The 20,725-nt window shown below is 39.8% G+C and overlaps 1 protein-coding gene across 1 annotated transcript in view; it reads right to left on the bottom strand.

The window, feature by feature from the left end:
* NRXN1 (neurexin 1) overlaps positions 1–20,725 on the bottom strand; it is a 1,285,455-nt gene that overhangs the window by 194,099 nt on the left and 1,070,631 nt on the right. The window contains 1 exon segment of the mRNA XM_030557741.1: positions 10,289–10,460. Within this exon segment, the coding sequence (XP_030413601.1) occupies positions 10,289–10,460 (172 nt within the window).

Here is a 20,725-nt window from a genome sequence, read left to right as displayed (position 1 = left end):
TTCAAAGCGCTGCTCCGGCAGCGCCGCGGCAGCGCTTTGAAGTGTGAGTGTAGTCAGAGCGGCAGTGCTGGGAGAGAGCTCTCCCAGCGCTGCATGTAAACCACATCCCTTACGGGTGTAGCGTGCAGCGCTGGGAGCCGGGCTCCCAGCGCTGCTGCCCTGATTACACTGACGCTTTACAGCGCTGTATCTTGCAGCGCTCAGGGGGGTGTTTTTTCACACCTCAGTTGCAGCGCTGTAAAGTGTGAGTGTAGATACTCATGCGAGTAAGGTGAACAAGATAGATGAGGCCAGGCTGAAAGGATAGAGAAATAGAGCACTATTTCATGAAATAAATAAATAAATAATACATCTGGGGGATTGGCATTGGTCTATAATTTTGTCCTGATGCCTGTGGCCCTCATATAGAGAAAGCAAATAATCGCAGAATCAGTGTCCCAAATATACATGTGTGTGTAAGTGAATCCAAAAATATGAAGAAAGCTATAAGGTAACTAAAAACATTTGACAAAATATTTAGTACTGTATTTTTCTTTTCATTTATGAAACTCTTCCAGATTTGGCTAAGTAAGTTTAATGTACCCTATTGGGTTTTGTAAATCATGAAATGATGAATTAAATGTGAAAATGTGATGGTAAGGACATTAAACAGATTACTGCTGAAGAAAAGATTCTCCACATATGGCTGATACTTCAGGCTCTGCTGTCTGACTTAGGGAAATCATTAACAGACAGTGGTCTTCCTAGGATGCTTCTGATATGTCCAGTGGGACTAGCTTTTACAGAAGCTTTCCTTATAGATCTGTGAGTCTTGGGTGCACTGTTTGATTCCCCCCTTTGTCCCATTTCCTCTAACAATTATAGGAATCTCCGGGGCCCTGTGATGTTGTTAAGGATTTCAGTTTCCCCCTCACCTCATATCTAATTACTATAATCAGTTATATTTACCATCCTTTGTCATAAAGCAAAAATGAATACAGATCTGTTTCTTCTATTTTATAACTGTTCTTTGTGAAAACTGCTCATTTGATATTTTCTTCCTCCTTCTTTACTAGAAGCATTGTGTCATTTTATTGCATTTATCTGAAATATGTTATACCTTCTGTGATAAAGTAATGACAACCAAACTACATATTTTATCAAAATCTGAATTTAATTACAGAATCTATCAAGTCTAAGAAGGGATGAAACTTTGCATTTTACCAGGATATCTCTGATGAAAAAAAAATAAAAGAGAAAATCTGTCTGCAGACTCAGAGAAACATTATTATATAGCATTATCTGACAGAAAATTCTGATAATCTGTCAAATTAAAAAGCTGATTTGAGGAAATGTATTGAAACCACTTTTTAAGAAGAGACTTGCTGCAAACTCTTGTTTGGGCAGTAGCCAGCCTCTTTGAATAAAAATGATTGAAGGATAGAAAAATTTGTAATCTTGTAAAGCTGTTTTTTTTTTCCATTGAACTGATATCAGTTCCAGCAGAAGATGATCTAACAAAATATGAGGGGAAAGTACACTGCTATTTTTATTACCACCAACCTTTTACATGATCTGTGAAATGACATTGTAAAAGGGGCCTAATCTCACACAGGAACATAGGAATTGTCACATATAAGCAAGCAGTGCTCAGTACCAAATGCTTCAGAGGAAGATGAAAGAAATCGGTAATGGACAATTGCGGAATCACATGCCCATCAAGGCAATTTTATCCTTAACTCCATTCGTTAGTTGTTGGCTTATTGCAATTGTAAGGATGTTCCCAGTATCCCTATACATATCCAGATTTTTCTGAATTCTTTTAAGCTCGTGGCTTCCTGAATCCCACTAGGCTCCTGATATTTTGTGGCAGTGAGTAAACAGTTAATTATGGACTATTTAAAAAAAACCTTTCCTTTTCTCTTTTTTAAACGTTTCAGTTCCTATGAATGTTCTCCTCCTGATCTTGTATTATGAGACAAGTCTAACAAGGAGTATTCAATTTACTTTATATCATTTATTCTATTATATACCCCTACAATATCCCTCATTTCCACTTCCTTGCTAAACTTCATGCATCTGATGAAGTGAGTTGTAGCCCGCAAAAGCTTATGCTGCAATAAATTTATTAGTCTCTAAGGTGCCACAATACTCCTATTCTTTTTGCTAAACTAAGGGGCTCCAGTTGTTTCAGTCACTCCTCATAGGGAATTTTCTCCATGTCTTTAATAAATGTTGCAAAGAGTCCTGTGGCACCTTATAGACTAACAGACGTTTTGAAGCATGAGCTTTCATGGGTGAATACTCACTTCGTCGGATGCATGTTGTGGAAATTTCCAGGGGCAGGTATATATATGCAAGCAAGCTAGAGATAACGAGGTTAGTTCAATCAGGGAGGATGAGGCCCTGTTCTAGCAGTTGAGGTGTGAAAACTAAGGGAGGAGAAACTGGTTTTGTAGTTGGCAAGCCATTCACAGTCTTTGTTTAATCCTGAGCTAATGGTGTCAAATTTGCAGATGAACTGAAGGCTCAGCAGTTTCTCTTTGAAGTCTGGTCCTGAAGTTTTTTTGCTGCAGGATGGCCATCTTAAGGTCTGCTATTGTGTGTCCAGGGAGGGCTGAAGTGTTCTCCTACAGGTTTTTCTATATTGCCATTCCTAATATCTGATTTGTGTCCATGTATCCTTTTCCATAGAGACTGTCCAGTTTGGCTCATGTACATAGCAGAGGGGCATTGCTGGCATATGATGGCATATATTACATTGGTGGACATGCAGGTGTATGAACCGGTGATGGTGTGGCTGATCTGGTTAGGTCCTGTGATGGTGTCGCTGGTGTAGATATGTGGGCAGAGTTGGCGTCAAGGTTTGTTGCATGGATTGGTTCCTGAACTAGAGTTACTATGGTGCGGTGTGCAGTTACTGGTGAGAATATGTTTCAAGTTGGCAGGTTGTCTGTGGGCGAGGACTGACCTGCCACCCAAGGCCTGTGAAAGTGTGGGATCATTGTCCAGGATGGGTTGTAGATCCCTGATGATGCGTTGGACGGGTTTTAGCTGGGGACTGTATGTGATGGCCAGTGGAGTCCTGTTGGTTTCTTTCTTGGGTTTGTCTTGCAGTAGGAGGCTTCTGGGTACACGTCTGGCTCTGTTGATCTGTTTCCTTATTTCCTCGTGCGGGTATTGTAGTTTTGAGAATGCTTGGTGGAGATTTAGTAGGTGTTGGTCTCTGTCTGAGGGGTTAGAGCAGATGCGGTTGTACCTCAGTGCTTGGCTGTAGACAATGGATCGTGTGATGTGCCCAGGATGGAAGCTGGAGGCATGAAGGTAGGCATACCGGTTGGTAGGTTTTTGGTAGAGGGTGGTGTTAATGTGACCATCACTTATTTGCACCGTGGTGTCTAGGAAGTGGACCTCCCATGTAGATTGGTCCAGGCTGAGGCTGATGGTGGGGTGGAAGCTGTTGAAATCGTGGTGGAATTTTTCCAGAGTCTCCTTCCCATGGGTCCAGATGATGAAGATGTCATCAATGTAGCGTAGGTAGAGAAGGGGCGTGAGTGGAAGAGAGCTGAGGAAGCATTGTTCAAGGTCAGCCATAAAAATATTGGCATATTGTAGGGCCATGCGGGTGTTGTCACCCTTCTCTTAACCCATTCTATTTCTGCTATAATTTTTTGAAGTAAGGCGACAAGAACTGAACACAGTATTCCAAGTGAGAGTGTGCCACTGATTTACATAATAATTTTATATTTTCAGTATTGTTTTTATCCCATTCTTTATGCATTCTAAGATCACGTTTGCTTTTTTGACCATTACTGCACACTGAGAGGAGGTTTTCACTTTGGTCTTTGTCTGGAATCTTTACAGTTAATTTAGATCCCAGCAGTAGTAATTATCCCACCAATGTGAATTACATTCCATGCATCAATTGTGATTTCCACCTGCTATTGTGATGCCGATTTGCCTATCTTTACAGGTTCCTGTGCCGTCTTCTCCAGTATAGACTAACCTAAATTTGTGTAATCTATAACTATTGCCATCTCACTGTTCCATCCCTTTTCAATATTTGTAATAATATATTGTCTATGGTATAAATCAGCATAGCTCCATTGCCGTGAATGGATTTACACAAATGATTTAAACCAGCTGAGAATCTGGCCCTGTGCTTTCAGTCTCTTAGCCAGTTTATGATCTATGAAAAAACTTTACCTTTCTCCCCATGGCACCTTGCTTTCTGCCTGAATAGATTCTTGTGAGGGATTTTAACAAAGGGCTTTGTGAAAGTCAAAATAAATGTTATTCACTGGTTCTCCTCTATCCCTTCTATCAATCTACAATAGATTTAGCAGTAATGGGAGTTACCTGTGGAAGTTCCCAGGTATAGAAGTCAGATTAATAGAATCCCAGGAAAGCTGACTTCTTGAACATGTGAAATTCATTACAGCACATTGATGAGTTTTGCCTCTCAAGTATCGCAGGATTAACCTCTACTGGGTAAACCAAAGAACTATAGAACCATGGACCAGATGCCTCCTAGATCCAAGTAGAGAGATGACAATCCCTTTTGCACACAAATGTTTACCCATATTGTGCATTTTACTTTCTCTGTTTCGCTAGGTGGAGGGTTCCTGGGAGTTCATCATGTCTCCTGCCCTCTCTGCATTATAGTAATTCCCTGGGAAGAACTGGAGTTTAACGAGCAGGCCTAGTTTCACTGGTCCCACATTAGTTTTCAGACCCTAAGTGACGAAGGGTATAGGGACAATGGATGCTCCATCTGATGGGGAGGAGGGGATTATGCCTACCTTACAGTGGCCACAAGTTTGGGAATGGGCAGTAAGACCCTTTATATCTGAGGTCTGCTCCTGGTTTCTCCAGCTCAGTGGCCATTTTCATTTGAACTATGCTTCTTCTGGGGTCTTGCTTCCCACAAGCAATGGGGCACTACTCCTCTAAATTTGTGAGTTCAGACAGCAATTGTAACATCTCACTTGGGATCAAATTGGATACCCTGGCAGACCTATGCTGTCTTAACATGAAGAACATTCTGAAGCTCCATGAGCTGATGGTAATAGCTCTAGGTGATTGCAAGACTATCCTGGAGCAAATGCAGTCATTGTGTAGGCATCCACATTTCATGTCATCATCCCATGTTGGGCATTCTGAACCTGTGTGGAGGCAGTCACAACAGGTGGTAAAATATGTTTCCCACTCATTAGACTACCCAGGGAAATGAAGGATCAATTGCAAGACTGGGAATGGCTCTGAAGGAGATGAATGATCTTTCCTGGCAATCAGAATGGATCCTAGCAATAGACCTTCAAGTCTATTCAGATGTGGTGGTAGGACTTTGGATTGGGAGTATATTTCCAAGGATAGTGGTGTGCAGAGTAATGGACACTGCATGGGCTGGTTTGGGACTGCTATAGGATATCACCCATTTGGGATTTTTTTCTAGTCATATTGAAGTTATGATGTGGAGGAAGAAATATATAGACAAGCGGTTCCTACTCAATCAGTGGTCCATATTAACAGCTTGGCCAGAAAATCTCCTAAGGTTATGCAACATGTGCACATTTGTGTGCTATGATGTCTAACTCTAAACACTTACCTTAGAGTCAGTCACGTCCCAGGAACAGATATCAGATTGCTAATGCTCTGTCTCATTTCCAGTTGGAGAGAGTCTGAGCATCTAGATGAGGTCTAGCCATGATGGCCCCATTCCTGGCTCCTAACTGCTTTGGGTTTGGCAGAAAGATTGGTAACTTAAGATCTTGAGAGAGGCCCTAGCACAACATCAGGTTTTCAGGATTCTTAGCCTTTACTATGTGACTCATACCCAAGTTCTCAGCTGCATTAATCCAGAAGGGCATGTCACCACACACAAAACCACATTGGGATTTAATCTTATGCCAGCATAGCTGTGTTTTCTAACTCATACAAGTGATCTAGGGTGTGCAGGTTCCTAGAGGGCTTGGCTTGATCATAACTCCAGCAGGATCTGTATCACGCAGTCACTATGCAGGTCCTATTTGCTTCAGTGGTACGGAAACTGCTCTTTCTGGGAGCGTTTTTTGGCAGCTTTTCTTGTGTTACCTGTGTTGGAGAGACTGTAATAGTGTCAGACCTCGAGGAGTTAGACAGGGCTTTGGCAAGGGGTGCTTCACAGTACAGCAGACAGGGACAGCTGTGTTTCAGCTATGTTTTTCTAAGATGGTTAAGATGGGCTAGAGATCCATGATGGTTGTCTGGAAATGCAAGTTTGCCCATTCCCGGCTCTACTGGCATATCACTTATCTCATCTTGCAGTACCAGGCCCCTCTCTGTCTCCTCTGGGACAACAGCTTTTTGCTTAGATACCAGTTTGCCCATATCTAATATACTGGTTATTGCAGAGAAGACTCAAAAAAAGGCCAGGTCTGGTGCCAAATCTCACTGGCTGGGAGGTGACTAAAGAGGCCTTAAGGCACTGAATAAGTTAGCTGCTAGATACTTTAGTAGGAAAAGGAGTGTTACATCTCTTCTATAATACATTTTGTTGCATTAATTTATATATTATTTTTGTTTCTATATTTACTTTGGCTACATCTTTCCCATTTTTCCTATGTTTGCTTTTATTTTGTTATGCCTGTAAAGAAACAGAATTCAAATTTATATGTTTACATGTGTTCACATCCTCCTCTACAAATATGAGCATAAACACACACACACTATGTGTGTGCATGCACATATGTATTTTATTAAATATAATATTTATTTTACAGTTTATTTTGGGAAGAATTTATATGATCACTTCAAAGTATGTTTTTCTGACTTCTAGTAAACATATAGTGAGAAAATGATAGCCTCGCATGAAGTGTTAGCTACACTGTTTAGTTATCTACAAATTCTGATTGATTATTGTAAAATTGCTAAGAGGCACAATAAGAGAAAGAACAACACTCTGGCAAAATGGAAGGTAGCTAAGATACTACACAGGCAATGAAATTAAAACAAACCTGTCTGTAAGTACAGGTTTCCTCGTGGAAAATCTTCACCTAATATCTTTTAATCAGGGGTCGGCAACCTTTCAGAAGCAGTGTGCCGAGTCTTCATTTATTCACTCTAATTTAAAGTTTTGCGTGCCAGTAATACATTTTAACGTTTTTAGAAGGTCTCTTTCTATAAGTCTATAATATATAACTAAAGTATTGTTGTGTGTAAAGTAAATAAGGTTTTTAAAATGTTTAAGAAGCTTCATTTAAAATGAAATTAAAATGCAGAGCCTCCCGGACCGGTGGCCAGGATCCAGGCAGTGTGAGTGCCACTTAAAATCAACTTGCATGATGCCATAGGTTGCCTACCCCTGCTGTTTTAGACTAAAACATTATAACTCTGAATATAATCTTTCTTTTGTAAAGTAATAGAAGGAGAATGAATCGTGTGGCATGTTGTAGGAAACTGGAAGGAAGATGTTTCTAAATACTTTAGAGAAAAGGAGATTCACTGTACATTTAAAAATAACAGATTTATTAATTAACCTGCTACTCTGGTTTATTCTTAATTAAACAATACAGAAGCAAGAAGGGGGGTAAATCTGTGTTTAAATATTTTGGTGAGAGTTGCTTTATAAAATTAGATAGAAAAATCTCAAAAAACAGAAACTGCAGAGATCCATATCTTTGGGCACTGAAATGAAAGTTAATGTCCCATAATGCAGGAATCCTTTACTATTTCTCCACCCACCAAACATCTGATATATCAGCTAGTTCATTGAGTAGTCAGGACGGTTAAGTGTTCCTGTCAATCCTTAAAATACTAATAACAGCAACACTTCTGAAATGGATATAGCAGGAGATATAACCATGTCTGCCAACCTGCAATGTTTGACATCTTCAAGACTTCACTTCTAGAAATACTGCTTTCAGGAGAGCTGGGGTGATAGCTCTCAAAATGGCACCACTTACATATTTAGAGAAAAATCAATCCTGCACACTTCTGAACTATTCCGTGTTTGGAGGTATCCACACTCTTCTGAGCTGGTTTGATGCCTCAAACTGAGATATCAATGCGAGTATATGAAGAAACTATGCCGTTCTGAAGAAAGGCATAGCAAAAGCTCAGCATTAGATGAAATAACATGAGAAAAATCAGAAGTATGGAAAGATGATACGTTGGTTAGAAGGGGGGAAGAAAGAAAACAACTTTTGAAGACGATGTTATTGCATGAAGAAGGGCAATATGATGTTAGTGATAAAAACTCAAGGAAAATTAAACCCTTACAATGGTTGTGGGTCAGTCAAACAATAAAACAAGCAAGGAAATTCTGAGCTTTGTCTGAAAGAGTGGCTTTAATTGACCTCAACTGTATCTACTGTGGGGACAGCAAATATAAACAGAAATACTGCAAATAATGTTTTATTGTTTTACAGAAAGTATCTAGAAACTCTATCTCCACACAACAATCTAGATAAGATTTTTCATGAAAAGGAAAGTGTTCTCATTTTAGCACTCATCATTGTCGGTACTGCAGCACATGGAGGTGACTCTCAGATGATCTTACATTCCACTAGAGAAATTGGCCACTATCTTTCGCACAAAAATCTAAGTAGGTTGTAAATTTATGGAAAGTTAAAAAAAATGTAACTGAAGTCTTGGGCATGGTCATTTCCTTATTTTTAAAAGGGAACGTTAGGGTATTCTGTATATTAAAGTGCCAGTACTACACATCTTATGTTGCATGTTTTCATTTCTGCAAAATGGAGCTATCAGTATGTTAACATTTGTTTCCTTCCTTAGGATTCGGGATATTGCTCTAAAGTCAGACTTTTTCAATACCACTGCCTTCATGGCTCAGATGCTGCTCAGCATTTTCGTGGATGGCTACTTTAGAGCCGCAAAAAATTGCAGCCAGTGTAAAGGAAAATAATAACAATCAACACGAGCATCCCTTTCCTCTGCCCTCTCCAAAAGCCCTGTCTACTCTTCTTATTAAAGTCCCACTCCATTTCCCTGTATCCCAGCCTCCGCTTACCCTCCAACCCTGTTAAAGTTAAAAAGCTTTGGGGAAAATCATGCGCACGCACACACACAATATGCTTTTCTCTATGATATAATATCACTATTCTAAAGTTTGTTGCTATGCTAGTTTGTTGAACATATTGGCACACAGACCTTGCTATGTGGACCCACCTTTTGTATAGATTTTCTACACCATTTTTGTTTTAAATATGAACATTTTCCCAGATTTGATCCACAAGAGACTGTTCACCTATGCAATTTTCTATTCCTGAGGTATAAAACTGAGAGGATCCTCTCAAATGCAAAGGAAAAAAAGTTGAATCAAGTATAATAAATTCATTCTTAGCACAAGGGATGCATTTGACATCCTCTGTAATTAAAATATAAACCCATAAAGAAGCGGACAGTCTTTTTTTCTTTATTTTAAAAGATAAAAAGCTCTACCATTTATTTGTAGCTAAAAAGATTAACTAGCAAATATGCTAAGCAGACTAGCTTTCATTTACATCTCCGGCTTTCTGCCTTTGATTTACTAACACAAACACTCACAAAAATAGTCCACAGATAATGTGCAGATTTGCAAATTACCACTAATGGCTCAACAGTCATTTTAAATACGAAACATGTTGTATATCTGAAAAACTGATGCCTTTAAAAACTAATAATATTAATGGCAGACATTCTTCTTCAAGGCACAGTATTTGAATAGTAAATTCAGGCCTGATCCTGGAAACCCTTTCTTCTTGTGAGTGGCCCCATTGATGTCTCATATGAGTAAAGCTTTTATAGGATTGAATCCATATATTGTATTTAACTAAATGTGCTTTAAATTGATTACTTGTGTATGCAGCTAAGAACTGATGTATTTTCTTCTCTTTCTAGATCTGTTGATTTCATACGTTTCAAAGCACTATAAAAGCCTGATGTTATTAAAAGACCACAGACAACATTTTCTTCAATACACATTTTCCCATAATCATTTTTGGGAGGCTTATCATGTTGCTTTTGTCAAAGCCTTTTCCATGTCTAAGTACAATGATCCAATAAAGAATAAAACAAATTTTAAAAGGAACTTGTCTATTTTGTGCCTTGACATCTACATTTCTCCATTTTCACTGATGTTTTTAAATTTGACAAAAGATAGGAAATGCCATCATCACAAACTGCAAGATGTTCATTACTCTTTGACTACCCAATTAATTACAAGAGCATCTTGAAGGAGTCAATATTTTATTAATGCAGAAGCAAAGCAAATCACATTTCCAAATACTCCTCCACCCCCTCTTCCACAAATGTTTGTTTATTTTCTTACCTGCCGGGTAACGTTCTATAACTTGCCAGCTGTCCACCTGTAATGTGGCATTGCCACCACTTCTTGTAAAACGTACTACATGGTATTTTCCATCATTAATGATTGCGTTGATCTCTTCGATAGAGATGTCATCAGTTCCAACATTAAACTTAACTCCAATTTTTCCCTGGTGCTGTTTAAAAAGAAAAAGGAAAAAAAGGAAGAAGAGGAGGAGGAAGAAGAAGAAGTACTAATTAAGAGTTGTTTTACTGAGAATTAGAGTGTGTTCTACTGGGAAAGATTCCTAACAACAGCTTCTCTCCTCAGATTTAACTTCTGAAGGCTTACACGGGATAGTGACAAAACTCCTGACAGTTCACTGACCTGGGACATCTCTTTCATGGATAATTGATATTCTAAATCAGTTACTTTCACCAATTGAGTATGCTCCTTTTCCCAGTGGGTCTCACCAAGAAAAAAAATTAAAAAGCTCAAGTAAATTTCTTCCCTATGTTCCCCAGTCTTATTGATGAGCACCAGATACCTTTCTTTATTTAATGAGCTTCAAAAATAGAAAAGTCAGCACTAGCTCCTGTTTCATCAGCAAGAAAAATAGGGATTTCTTTCAGCTTGAAAAACTGGGACCCATTTTCACAATTCCCTTCTCACAAACCTAACCTATACTCACAAAAGCAGTCCTGAAGAAGTCAATAGGACTAGTCTAATGAGCATGGATGACTGATTTGAGTAAGGATTTTCAGAATTAGACCCATAGAGGGATGGAGTTTATTTGTAATGCAAGAGAAGTGTTTGTCACTTTAAATAGACCCTGCAATTGGATCTACACAAGTGCAGAATCAGGGCCATAGTTATTTCAGTGATAGTTGAGGGAACTCCACATTTCACAGGAATAAACCTAATACCTTGCATTTCCTTTCACAGGCAAAAACTTAGGGAAGAGGGAACTTTCAGAAGAATTTTCAGGAAAAATCTAGAAATATTTAAAATTTCTTAGCCTCATTTTCTCTGTGAGAAATATTCTAAGCTTATATTGTTTTTATAAATTTCTGCAAAAAAAAAAACCTGCTGATGATTTCACTAGACATATACTACTGATTTATTCATGCACAGGATTATACCTTCTTTGAGAAGGGTAAATGGTTCAATACCATAATATATTCTAATAATTAGGAAAGCATCTGTAATGGGGTATTTATAGCTTAATGAAGTATTTCAGTGTGCTCATTAAAAATAGTGACTAAAGAAGTTATGGGGTCCTTTTCTACAAAAGTCAGGAGATATACTTCATTTGTGAATAATGACTGTTATTAAACTGAGGTGAAAAGGAAATATTGAACAGTGTGGTATCAGAGGCATATGCAGAGTTAATAAGAATTCTATAAATGGTTTCATAGCTTCTGAAAATGACATTTTTATCTCAAAAGTTATTTTTTTATTAGATTTATGCCAAGAAACTCACTTCACAACCCATATCTCCTTCACCCTCTTGATATTTCCAAAAAGAGGCTCTGTCCTTCCAATGCAGCTTTGCAGCTGTGCCCTCTCTGTCCATTACTCCCCTAGACCCACAGGCTGCAAAAGTGATGTCCGATAACTCCTCTGTCCCTCACCTCCTCATCTTTTGAAGTCCAGTCCTTTCTGGCTCCACTCCTTCCTCAGCTGCTGACAGCTCCCATCCCTTTGCCTGGCTCTTTCTTGCTCTTCTATCAGTCTTCTACTTTGAATGGAAGTGACTTCAATTTTCCACGTTTCTGCCCCACTCTTCTCCCACAGATTAACTATCTCAGCTCCTCCAGATGCAGTGCTGATGCCTTTAGAGAATGCCCCATCATTCCTCAATGACTTCCTCTGTGTTATGTTTCTATTCTCTCTTCTCTCAGCTCTGCTCTCTTCTTTCCAAAGCAACTTTAATTTGAAGGGGCCCTTCTCCAAACGCATTCCTTTTAGTCTGCTACCTCACTGCTCATTCTCTCCTCCTCCACCTGCTCTAGCCTGACTGTACTCCTCTAGTTCTTTTTTTATATTGCTGACCACTCCTTCAGTGTTTCTTTGGAGGCTTATCTTCCTCCTCCTCCACTTTCCATCCCTTTTGGTGTCCCTCAGGCTTTGGTCTTGTCCCCAAATTTATCTTTTTTCCCTTGTGACAGTTACAGAGAACTAGTGATCTCCCAGTCATGTGCAGGAGACTACCAAATCCAAAAAGCAACTGTCATTCCACCATATCTCCAAGTGCCAGAGCTGAAGTGGCTGAGAAAATGGGTAAGATTTCCACCATTTCCTACTATTAAAGCAGTAATTTGTGTGCTTCATGTGTCTTATTCATCCACTTATCCTGCTATTGATATTCAGCAGAAATATAAGATTGCCATAATTCTCTAGCAATCACCACTTTCACTAGGTGAAGAATTATAGAACTTTTTAATGCATATGACAACATTATATATGTATTTTTTTCAGAGTTTTTTCAAGAAATCAAAGGCTTTGACATTCATGAAGCAGACTCCATTTTTATGGTGAATCATAATTACAGTACTCAGACACTCCACTTTGTCTACTTGCTTTCTCAATTCTCTATATATATTTATAAACAAAAATGACAAACAAATCACCTTTAAGTGAGTGGGACAAGTATAAGCATGGGATGTTTAGCACGTGCAGTGCCTTTTCCAAACTAAGTTACTGGTTACTGTGATGTCATTTTAAATTGGTCACAGCACAATTTCCATATATTAACACACCAAACAATCTTTTATAAACTCAAAAGACAGAACCCTTGGCCATATACAATTTATACATACCTATATGTGAAAAACATGTGTTTGCCCATTTTACATCCATCCATATGAATGTCGATAAGATATGCAGCATGTCAGCTAAGTACACAACATTCATCAATATAGAACATTCATCTCAAACTTCATGATCAGGCATATGGTTTATTATTGTTGATTAGAACCCAATATAGGTTGCAATTTATGCTGTTATCAAGACAAAGTCATCCCACCTCTAATATGGTAACATGGTACAGAAAGGCATTAAAAACTTGATATGAAAGGGAACTATTTCACGGACTTTGCTATGGGAAGCTCTATTATCATTAGTGGTAGTAATGAGACTAAAACACAACGTAACTCTTTTGGAAACGTGGGGGAAATATTTAGAGCTGGTTGTGAATTTGTTGACTTATTGTTTTTTCTTCCAAAAAACCTGATTCATCAAAACGAAAACCCCTCACTAAACAAAGATGGAGGGTTCTATGAATTTTCCAACTCAAAAAAGTGTAGAAAAAATTTCAGAATTATCAGAACATTTGTTTTGAAAACTTTGAAGCATAATATTCCATTTTTCCAGTTTGAAATGAACTTTAATTTGGAATTTCAAGCTAATTAGACTGAAAAGAAAAGAAAAGAAAAGAAAACATTTAAATCAGAACTAAATTTTTCAAAATTATAAAATGGAATGTTTTAACCTGAAATGAGTAAAAATCAGTTTCTTGGTTTGTGAATATTTTAGAAATTTTGACTTTTTATCCTAATTCAAGACAGGAAAAAATGTTGAACTCAAAAATATTCACAGGATGAGAATAACATTTAGATATGGTGTGGTTTTGCTGCCTAGTATTCCTTTATTGTTATACCTGTATTTAAAATTGACTTTTGATCATTATGTCACGTATATTGTCCTAGTAATTAAATATATTCTCTCTTCTATATTTTTATTATTTATTATTTGTACACTGTAGTGCCTAGGAGCCCTAGTCAAGGACCAGGACCTCATAGTGCTTGGCATTGTACAAACACAGAATAAAACCACAGTCCCTACCCAAGGCACTTACAATCTAAGCACTGGTCTACACTAGATAATTAGGTCAGTTTAACTGTGTCAGTGAATGGTTTGAAGAACTACTTACACCAACAGCAGAACCCCTCCCAGCTGCTTAGGTAGTGTCAACACTGAAGCTCTACAGCTGTGCTGCTGCTACGTTCCTTACTATGAATCAGCAATGGTGTACTGGTGAGAAATTCCTTTTCAGATACTATGGTGATGAGCACTATAGGACTGCCTTTCAATTATTAAGTATGGGAGTAAATCAGAGGTGCGCAAAATACGTCCCAGGGGCCACATCCAGCCCTTCAGACATTTTAACCCAGCCCTTGAGCTCCTGTTGGGTAGCAGGATCCAGGGCTTGCCCTGCTCCGTCCAGGTAGCAGGGTCGGCGGCTTGCCCCGCTCCGCACGTGCTGTGGCTCCACGCGGCTCCTGGAAACAGAGGCATGTCCTCCTTTTGGCTCCTACACGTAGGGGAAGCCAGGGGGCTCCGCACGCTGCCCCCACCCCAAGTGCTGCCTCCACAGCTCCCATTGGCCAGGAACTGCAGTCAATGGGAGGTGCAGGGGCAGCACCTATGGACCGGGCAGTGTGCAGAGCCGCCTGGCTGCCCCTCTGCATAGAAGCCATAGGGGAGACATGCTGCTGCTTCTGGGAGCTGCTTGAATTAAGCACCACCTAGAGCCTGCACCCTAGACCCCCTCCTGCGCCCCAACCCCCTCCCCCAGCCCTGATATCCCTCCCACCCTCTGAACCCCTCAATCCCAGCTGGGAGCACCCTCCTACATCCCCAACCCCTCATCTTCAACCCCACCCCGGAGCCCGCACCCCTAGCCCGAGCCATACCCTGCCGCACCCCAAGCCCCAGCCCAGAGTCCCCTCCCGCACCCTGAACTCATTTCTGGCCCCACCCCACAGCCTGCACCCCCAGCCAGAGCCCTCAACCTCCTCACATACCCCAACACCCAATCTCATAAGCATTCATGGCCCGCCATACAATTTCCATACCCAGATGTGGCCCTCAGACCAAAAAGTTTACCCACCCCTGGAGTAAATCAACATTTGTGTTGAATGATTATCCTTTGTACTGGTATTACCAGAGAGCAATGAGGACAAATTAAAGGATGAAGCTCACCTAGACAGGAATAGGCAGGGCTTGTATAAAGCCAAATAGCTGAGAATGGGGGAGGGGCTGCAATGCTGAGGTCTGCAGTCACTCTCTTTGAGGTTAGAGAGAGAAAAGAATTTGACCTGAAGGGATGGAAACACCTGGAGGAGAGTGGAGAAGAAGACTGATAGAGTCAATGTAGGAAGCAGTCTAGGAAACAGCAGCAAGGTATGGTACAGTGCAGACCTTAATCACTGGTTGCAGGGTCCCTGGGCTGGAACATGGAGAGAAGGGCAGGCCCTGGTTCCCCTGCCAGCCACTGAGGAAGTGGCACCATTGATGGGGAGTGAATGGAAAGACTTCCAGGGACAACTGATACAGAGAGACTTTGATACACAAACCCCTGGAAGGGGAACACTAGAGCGACCTGGCCGGAGGGCTGAGCCAAGAATATGGAGTAGTCGAGTTCCAAGAGGGATAGAGAGTGTGAGAGAGACAGAGTGAGCACCTGCAGAAAGGGGCATCAGACTGGCAAAGCCAATTCCCCCAGCTCCGGCCACAAAGAGGAGGAGCTCCAGCAAGGAAAGCACCCCATGAAAGGAAGCACTGGATGATTTAGAGAAGTGGTTTTCAAACTTTTTAGACTGCATATACCTTTCCAAATTATATAGTCTACTGCATACCCCATCTGAGATAGGGTCATGATATACCTATGCTTAGATTGCCAAGTTTTACTACACAACTGCATTGTTTGCCATTACAGGATTTTTCTGTGGATCCCTTCTGAAGACAGTTTGCATCCTTCCTGATGAGAGATTGCATAATCTTAGGGGTGGGCCAGTTGAAAACCACTGATTTAGAGGATTAGTAATGGTAGTAATTAGTAATCTGATGCTGACCAAATTCATCAGACCTCCATAGTTAAAGACGAAGCTAGCTGCCATGTTATAAATCCAGTTTTCAACTTGTTCTTATGCACATGAACACAATTACATAACCTCAGAAGAATGAAATCAATCCACCCCTGTAGTTTTACATATTACATCTCATTTCAGTGAAGAGTTTTCTGGGGAGTTTCGGGACAAAGCACAGGGAGTTTTAAAGATACAAGGCTTAAAAATCTCTCATGTTCCAACTGTCTGGTCAGCTACAGGAGCCTGACCTCAGGCTGTGAGGACAAATATATTAAAGACTGGAGGCACTTAGATACTATGGTGATGAGGATCAACTAACTAGCAGAGAGATGGAAAAGGATAAAGCAGGCTTATGTTTGGGGTCCAATCCTTCATTCCTAACACGGAGATTTATAAGAGTTCTAAGTGCTCAAGGGCTGAAGGAATGGCTCTAGGTCTATTACAGAAATATATATCAATGATCTGAAAACTCTTGCCCTCAAGCCACTGATTGTAACTATTGCAATGTAAGAACAGCAAGGGAATGTTTTCAGACATGTTTTATGGACTGTGTATTCTAAATATTGCTAACTTGTCCTGACAAAACACTGAGACTGCAGATGATCCACAGAACTGGAGCAGCTCACATGAAATGCAAATCAAGGCAAGAGCTGACAGTTATGATTTTGTTTCTTTTTGTCCTCTGGTCCAGCACTACCAGTTTGCTAACTTTAGATGCAGTAAAAACTATGGAAGTATAAAAATACATCCCCAAAATAATGATATTTCTTGTGGCATCAGCAAGGTTTTACTATTCTCTATAGTAATAACTCTGGAATGTGTGCAAATTTGACACAAAAGTACTTTTAGAACAGACCACAAATAACCCAAGCTCATAATGCTTGCAACCTTTAACCACTTCCAAAGAAAAGCAATAATACTGACACTCCCACAGGTGAATAGCTGGAGTAAAAAATTCCACACCTGCCAAACTGTGTCTTATAGATTCAGTTCCCCGAGGTACTACACTATAGTGAATGCAATAATAAAATATTAGAAATATCTAATGTCTTTATTTGCATCTAAGTTTTCTTGAAGAATTAAAAATTAATATAATCATTTTTTCATTAGAGTTTAACTGGAGGGTAATGCTCTAAACTTTAAAAACACACAATACAAATAATAAAAATCATCATTAGTGAATTGAAACTACTAAGGAAATACACACATAAGAATGGTCACTACTTTAGACAAGGGGAGATAAATGTTGCAGATGACAAGATACATGCTGACTCCAAGATTAATAGACTAACTCTGTATATTTTAATCTAATGTTTCATCAATATTCCTGTTACCGTACATGTCTTCTAATCGGATTGCTTCCTGGAAAGAGATGAAAAATATAAAGCTTCTGGGAAAAGATCTTTTAAATGATATCTGTTTTCTACATTTTCAAAGCACCAAGTCAACTTTCTGAATTTAAGTACTAATATTCATATTCTGTCAGGTATTATGTCTTCTCATGAGACACCTTTTACCTAAAGTAGGAATTGAAAGATTTGAGCACTAGGTATTGAAGTTTGTCCTATGAAAAGCAGTTAAAATGACTTGACTTGATTACCTATTTTTTTTACTAACAGAGGCCTAATTTAAGTTCAGAAGACATTAATATAATATTCACACACATATACAAATGTCATCTTTTCTCCTGAAAGAGAACCCACTTCACCTCTACTGAAGGGCAGCCATCTCTGGAGTGGAATGTAGTACATGATGTATCATTGCTATCTGCGCTATACAGAAGTTTAGACAGGGCTTGGAAACTTTAGCCAAAAACCAAAACCTTCTATCCACAGATATATGTGTAAGATGAGGTAGGGGTGAGGGCTTGGGTGGGCTCAGGTTTCAGTCCCCCTCCTGGAGTCCTGTAGTAAATTTTCTTGTGATAAGAGAGACTGAACTAAACCTTTAAATGACCTCACATATTATATGCCATTAAATTATCTACTTTTTACTAAATCAATACAGCAGTATTGTATCAATACAGTAACAAAAATTTACTGTCTACCAAATGCCCCTGGTTGACATATAAGAAATAGCAGCAGACAGCAATACTGTCACTATAACAATATTATGCACACAAATACATGCAGATGCTTTTAGAGCAGTGGTGGGCAGCCTGCAGTCTGTGGGCTTCACACAGCCCATCAGGGTAACCCGCTGGCGAGCTAGTAGACAGTTTGTTTACATTAACCATCCACAGGCATGGCTGCCAACAGCTCCCAGTGGCTGGGAACGGCGAACTGCAGCCACTGAGAGCTGCAGGCAGTCGTGCCTGTGGACGGTCAATGTAAACAAACTGTCTCACAGCCCGCCAGCGGATTACCCTGAGCAGCTGCATGCGGGCCACAGGTTGCCCACCACTGTTCTAAAGCCAGTGCACTATTAAAAGTTGCTCTATAAAAAATCCAGACATTTAAGCATTAAGCAATGGCCTTTAAAAGACGTACATGAAATACTGGCCCCAACATCATACTAATTTAAAAATGACATCTAATAAGCTCATATTAGCCAGGTATCATTTTTGAAATGCAGGAGGTGTTATGTGAATAACTGATGTGAGAAGCCTTTTGTTTGTAGCAAAATGCCACATATATGACTATATAAGAAGAAGGAATCATTAAACTGTTTACCATCCCAGCACTTCAGAACTGAATGCAACTGTTCTTTTCTACTATGAAGCAATGATTCATGTTACTTTCTACTTTGAATTAATTGTCCTTACTGACGGCTTTAAACTTTCTCATAACAATTCAATTTATATATAAAACTCAGAAGCAGAATATGTAAATATATTTTAAGAGCATATTTATAAATCTGCAGCTCTGGCACTTTATTTTCAATTCTCAGTGAATTTACGGTACCCCTGTTTAGTTTTAACCATCATTATTTTTAGTCCTGTATCATGGCTGCATTATTTTAAGTTATTTTGATGATGAATTACTGGGATGACACAATTACCCTAACAATCTCCCCCCAAAATGCAACACTTATAGAAGACACATGGAGCAGAGCCCTCAACAGCAGCACATTGCATCTTATTATCCACTCAGCATCATTATTGAAGTACACAACATTACATTTTCTTGACAAAATATGCAGTAAAGAACAATTTAACTAGTACAGCCATTGTACTATTCATCAAAATAGTATGTAGTGTGTAAATCCCTTAACCTCTTCAGTGCCAGGCCTGAGACAACTTCTTATGAGTGAGTAGAACACCCAATACATACTTATGTGCCATGTGAGGTTATTATTGCAAGGAAAACAGGCTTTTAAGTGTTGATCAAGATAATTACCTTCCTAAGATGCCCAGTGGAACTTTTCGTGGTATAAGGATGTTTATCAAGGTCTTGTTCCTGAAAACTTCTCCATGAGAGTGGACTTTGCAGAGTACCAGTGACTTCAGAAGAGCTTCATGTACCTTAGTTAATGGGAGTCCAGCTTTAGACACCTTCTGACTGCTTCTCTGAGTCCACCACCCAGAAAGTCAGGGACAGTGTGCGTCAAGTGGGGCACTCAACTTATAGATGCAAAATTAGTCCTACTCTCTCTTTTGTACCTATTTAACTACTTCTGTAAAGGGTGTGATTTTATACAAAGACAGTAAAAGCAGTGCAACCCCTAGTGCAGATGCAGTTACACCAGTATAAAAGGTAAATTTACAGGAGTAAGCACATTTTTTATCAACACAAACGCATCCACACTGGGACCTTTATAGGTTTCTATGAGCAGACAAGCCCTTCAGATGATCTGTCTGCATGAGATAAGTGTAAAGTCAAACAGTAAGTCAGTGGCAGAGCTGGGATAAGAAGCCAGGAGGAATTCAGTACAGCAAATTCATAAATAAGCATATTTAAGCTATGTGATCAACACATGCTCCCAAACCCAGCAATAATAAGATACCTGAGAGGTTATCAAAAAACGGTCTTACATGTAAGAGCCCATGAGGGAGATTTTTGAAGGCACAAAGGGAACTTTGGTGGCCAGCTCCTACTGACTTTCAACAGGAGTGAGGCATCTCACTCTTCTTTGTGCCTTTGAAAAACTCCTCCCAAATGATGATAATCTACACTGCTGCCACAGACATCCTCAGCTGCTTACCACATATGCTGAGAGGAGATGTCTCACACTCTATTGGTTAGACTTGGACTTAGGAGTCCTTGTTTTTAGTCTCAACTCTGCCATTGACTTACTGTGTGACTTTGGACTTGCCTCATGCAGCCAAATTTCCAGAAGTATTCATTAATTTTGCATCTCTTAGTTTGGGGGAGGAGGAAGGGGAGAATAGCTCAGGAGTTTGAGCATTGGCCTGCTAAACCCAGGGTTGTGAGTCCAATCCTTGAGGGGCCATCATTTAGGGAACTGAGGTAAACATCTGTCTGGGGATTGGTCCTGCTTTGAGCAAGGGATTGGACTAGATGACCTCCTGAGGTCCCTTCCAACCCTGATATTCTATGATTCTAATCAGCCACACCCTGTGATGCTGAGCATTCACTCCTCCCATGGACCCAGAGAGCAGACTTAAGGTATCTCGGGGTGGGCACCC

Source organism: Gopherus evgoodei, chromosome 3 (assembly GCF_007399415.2).
Source record: "Gopherus evgoodei ecotype Sinaloan lineage chromosome 3, rGopEvg1_v1.p, whole genome shotgun sequence".
Classification (NCBI taxonomy): Eukaryota; Metazoa; Chordata; order Testudines; family Testudinidae; genus Gopherus; species Gopherus evgoodei.
Note: the sequence above shows the minus strand (reverse complement) of the source record. Positions and strands in the feature narration are given on the sequence as shown.